The sequence below is a fragment of the Nicotiana attenuata genome, chromosome 11 (genome assembly GCF_001879085.1).
Source record: "Nicotiana attenuata strain UT chromosome 11, NIATTr2, whole genome shotgun sequence".
In the NCBI taxonomy this organism is placed as follows: Eukaryota; Viridiplantae; Streptophyta; class Magnoliopsida; order Solanales; family Solanaceae; genus Nicotiana; species Nicotiana attenuata.
In genome coordinates, this window is record NC_031999.1 from 42,976,637 (window position 1) to 42,981,946 (window position 5,310).

A 5,310-nucleotide genomic window follows, 5' to 3' on the forward strand; every position below is an offset into this window, starting at 1 on the left:
GGGGGGGGGGGGGGTTGCACAAGTGGATGGGATGGAATAGCTAATGTTTGAACCTTTCATCTCATGTGCATCTGTAAAATTGCAGGCGATTGAGTGGCCATATGAATTCTGAGAGGGACCTACTCATTTCGTCCCCAACTGAGGTATCAACAGTGAAACTTTGCTTTAGCTTCTCATGTCAATGACTGTTTTAGCTATTGCAATTGATGCTAATTGTGTTTTTATTTGTGAATTGCTGTTTTTAAACTGAACAAGGTTATGGACTTATGGTCACAATTGAAACTAGAGACTAAAATAGAGTAATATATGTGTGTGTGTGAGAGAGATTGTACGAATGCACGTATAAGAATTTTGATGTATGGTATTGGAATTTGGTTTGTTTATTGACCTTGTTAGCATGTAATACTAGGAAGGAGTTGGGCCATGTGACATCTCATGGAGTCATTTTGATCCCAAAGAAAATTGGCAATGAAAGGCCATTGCCAATCCAGGACTTCCTGGGTGCAGTTAGTGGTAAGATCATAAAGTCTTGATGCAACTTTGTGGTTTCATTTGGATTGTGGAGGTTTGGTTGGGATTTAGGACTCTTCAAATCAAGGCTGCTAAGTTGTTGTGGATATGTGTATAAATCACATAGAAGTGAGGGAGAAGAAGAAAGAACAAAGCAAACACCTTAAAAGCTATACTGTGTTTTAGGATCCTCACCTAGAAAAGTTGTAGTTCGTTTTTGTAAGGAAAATCAGCATGTGATTTTATAGTGTTATAAAGTTAGGATTTAATTGAGGATAACTAGTAAAGAAGGGAAACTCATAAGGACATTCTGCCTGAGGATGTGCTACTTTTTAAAAATCATATGTGACCATATAAGTGAATATGTGAAAAGTTTAGGGGAGGGAAGAAAATGCTGGAAACATTGTAAAATCGTACGAAACAGCGTGTGATCTTTTGTGATCAGTTACTAACCCTAAGCTGTGATTCGCAGAGAGTATCTCTGGGAATAAACTCTGTGAGTGACTATTCGATGGCACATGTTTTATTTCTACTGCAAGAAATTTAGTGCAAAGGAGTCGAATTTCGATACACTCACAATTATGCATTGGATTTAGATCCCCCCTAAATGGAGTTTCTTCCATTACCTCTCTAAATAAGTGAAGTAATCTTTGATAAAACTAATGATTCAATGTTTGCACCTCTACCTTCAACTAATCAAATCATGGGACTGCAGAGTATGCATTAGTGATATGTTAGATAGCTCGTTTAGTTGTCTGATAATAGCTGAATTACCAAGCTGCATAGTCTGCTAATCAATGGGGAGTATGTTACATGCTTGTTTGCCATTTTCGAAGTAAGCTCATCTGTTAAACCATTGTCTTTCTTGTAATTTCGGTTTCCTGTGTTGAAAATGATGTGAAGATGATAGATAATATTGAAGGATTGCCTGCTTTGCAATTTTAGTTAGTAGTAACTGATTGTTTGTTCTTTTCTTTTGCTTACAGGGGCTGTGAATTTTCCAACTTAGATGAGCTTAACTTTGGATGTGACCTTAATCCCTCTTAATGTTGATAATAGGAGAAATATTTGGTGATGCTAATGAACTGCTATCGCCAAGGCAGGTAAATGTATGTCTACTTCATGATCATTATGTTGGATACTTTGATGGAGCAATAGGATAATGTCATTTTTAGTTGGCAATTCGTCCGTGTAATATTGTGTATGTGATATAGATGATGATATTCTTTGTTTCCAGATGCTAATTCAGCCTAGCTTATTAATATATGACGCCCCAATCTCAGTAATTATCTTAATCTCTCCGGAACTTTGTCTTCATAATCAGTTTCACATCTGCACTTCATTCTCCTAATTTTCAGCTCATTATTTATCACTTATATAAAAAAAATATTTTCTTGAATAAGCTCTTCAAATTAATAATGTTTCTCGTTGATATCTTAACATTTAGAGGTCGTTTGGTAGCTGGTTAGGAGAAAAGTTATCCATGTATTGGGGGCAACATAACTTATACAATGTTTGGTGGCCAATAGTTATTTTGTACAAAATTCAGCATAACTAATACCATGTTTGGTTGTCATTTTACAATTCTACATAAATAATACATGTACAAGTTATGAGTCAATCTGTGTATTATTTTATGTTATGTAGAAGATGGAATAACTAATACATGTATTAGTAATACACTGATGAACTGTTGAAATGACAAATTTACCCTATCTTTACACATAAAGGCTTTCTTCGATAGATTGATTGTATCAAACCCTTTGGAGAGCAAGCATGGAGATACTGATGCCTCATTGCTAGTCTCTTCCTCTTCTCAATTTATTAGAGACAAAATCAATAAATAGGTATTTTATGTTAAAATTTATATAATGTACATCAATTTCTAATACAACAAACCAAATATTCAAAAAAAATAACCCCTGCGTAACTAATTAGGGGTTATTGGTATGCGGACTAAATTATCTCGGTATTATAGTCCTGGGATATAATCCCTAGACTAATTTATCCCAGATGAGGTGGGATAAAACAATACCAGGTTTGATGGGATAAGGTGGGATATCCAGGATTAAGTTTGGGACAAATTTAATACTATGTTTGGTTGTTGATATAAATTTATCCCGGGATAAATTTATACCAAACCAAACATAGTATAAATTTAGTACCATTATCCCACCTTATCCCGTGTACCAAACGACCCCTTAATGTATAACTAATTCCTGCATAACTAATCCCTAATTCGCTGCATTACTTATTTCTGCATAATTAATACTTGCATAACTCCAGCCGGCAACCAAACGAGTCCTTCAGGTTTATAATAGAAGCTTTAAAGTTATGCCCACTGAGTGTGCCACTTTCTCTTGTTGTAAGAATTTTATTTTTTGAAAAAACATTACTGTTTAAAGATGGTGTGAGTAGTAGCTTCCTCTCAAGACATCATTAAGTTCATGAATATGTAATCTAATAGTATTATTAAGAGCGAAAAGATCAATTAACTTCTTTAAACTGTGAGCAAAATGTTGATTTACAATGATATCTAATAGGACTAACACTTTTTGGCTAGTGCAGAGCTACTTGTGAATGCAGAACTACGTCTACAAACTTTTGACTATTGCTGAAAGGAAAAAAAGAAGAAGCTAGGATTATTCAAATCTGTTGAACCAATGCCAAAATCCATCTTTGATATATCAGAAAATGTTAAGAGTTTTTTTTTAATCTGTTGGATTGACACATGAAATATAGTCTAAATACCTAAGGGCGAAGTGCAGCAATAGCCACTTTTAATCATAATATTTAAAATATATTTACAATTTACAGTGTATTTAAAGATTAGCCAATTCGCCCAAGCTTCAGGACTTGGTGTCCTGAATTTTTGAGCCGCTAATTTGAAATTCAGAGCTAAGAGCTCGTTTGACCATGAAAATTTTTTCACTTCTTTTTTCAAGAATTTTTCACTTTTTATCGAAATCAGTGTTTGGCCATAGAATTTCTTATTTTCACTTGAAGATGAATTTCGAAATTTTTCGAAAATTTGAAAAATACCAAAAAATTGTTTTTCAAAATTCACTTAGATCACTCACAAAATTTCAAAAATAACCCAAACTTATATTCATGTCCAAACGCAACTCTAATATTCAAATACCACTCACTTTAATGTTTTTTTCACTTTTTTCGTAATTTACAATTCTTATGTTCAAATGCACACTAAGTGTCTTGAATATTTGAACTACTAATTTAAAATCAGGACAAAAGATTCGAATTCTAGACGCAATTTTCGATCTTTAGGACACGGTGTCTTGAAGCTTGAACTTTGAGGTTTAAACCCTAGGTGTCGGGTCCTGGCTTTTAAGAAAAATTAGCTAATCTTTAAATACATTATAAATCATGGATATATTTTAAACAACATACATAAAAGTGGCTACCTAGTTTCATTTCCACAATCCCTAATGGCCTTATTAATTTGCGGATGGGTGCAATATTATGGCACCATATTATACTGAGGATAGCGAGGAGAAAAGGAAGCTCTAAAAAGTTAGTATATAAATTAAAAAATAAAATGAAAGAAAGAGAATAATCGTAAAAATACTAAAATCTACTTTTTCTAGCATGTTTTGATTTTACTAAAATCAAAACATGCTAGAAAAAGTAGATTTGCCGGTGCAGGTGGGCGATGGACCACCATGGGTTCATGGATAGATATTTCTAAAAACAATTATTTTTTGTGGGGTGAAAGCGGACTCGGGAATGTTTAACAAGCAATTGAAGGGGAAGTCACGGCTAACCACTAATAACACATGTATTTACTTTTAAGCCACTGTTTAAAATGTCTTTAGTTTTTAGCCACTGCTTTAATAAATTTTAACCGCCCGGACGAAAATACCCTTCTGCTCATGTCCTTAACTTTTGAATTTAACTTCAGAACTTTAGGACTACATGTCCTTAACTTTCGAATTTGGAACTCTAAGTTCAGGACTTCAGGACTACATGTCCTTAACTTTTGAACTTAACTTCAGGACTTCAGGACTACTTGTCCTTAACTTTTGAACTTAACTTCAGGACTACATGTCCTTAACTTTTGAACTTGTAACTGTAAGTTCAGGACCAAGTGTCCTTTACTTTTGAGCTTGTTAGTCTAAGTTCAGGACCTATTGTCCTTAACTTTTGGGCTTCTTAGCCTAAGTTCAGGACCTATTGTCCTTAACTTTTGAGCTTGTTAGTCTAAGTTCAGGACTTCAGGACCTATTGTCCTTAACTTTTGAACTTGTAACTGTAAGTTCAGGACCTATTGTCCTTAACTTTTGAGCTTGTTAGTCTAAGTTCAGGATCAAGTGTCGTTAACTTTTGAACTTGTAATTCTAAGTTCAGGACCAAGTGTCCTTAACTTTTGAACTTGGAACTCGAAGTTCAGGACCAAGTGTCCTTAACTTTTGAACTTGTAACTGTAAGTTCAGGATCCATAACGTAGCAGAAAACCAAACGTTATTTGTATCTTTTCACAAAAAAATAAAAATAATAATAATTGTAATTTACATATAAGATTGATGTCAAATTACACAACAGAAAGCTAATAACAAAAAGAAACAACTAAAAAAATAAAAGACTACAGAACCTTCATTTTCTCTTTCATGAAATATCTTCTAAAAGACATTCATGGTGATTTTTCGAGACACAAACACATGAATTAAAAGACACTTTATACAGAAGGAACTAATAAGTTATAATGCATTTAAGGATGTAAACTTAGAATAGCTTGGCTGAAGGGCGAGTTTAAGATCAAACATAGCCATGTGTTACTGAGAG

At 33.8% G+C, this 5,310-nt stretch overlaps 1 protein-coding gene across 2 annotated transcripts in view; it reads left to right on the forward strand.

Moving 5' to 3' along the window:
- Positions 1-3,283, forward strand: part of LOC109234412 (afadin- and alpha-actinin-binding protein-like) — a 12,105-nt gene extending 8,822 nt beyond the window's left edge. Inside the window, exons 15-17 of one of the 2 annotated variants that reach the window (XR_002069207.1) lie at positions 86-143; positions 1,497-1,613; positions 3,079-3,283. Coding sequence is in view for 1 of the 2 variants with exons in the window: in XM_019400392.1 (XP_019255937.1) it covers positions 86-143; positions 1,497-1,505 (67 nt within the window). In the remaining variant the exon portion in view is untranslated. Of the gene's footprint in view, positions 1-85; positions 144-1,496; positions 1,828-3,078 lie in introns of those variants that run through there. The other variant, XM_019400392.1, reaches the window with a different exon arrangement.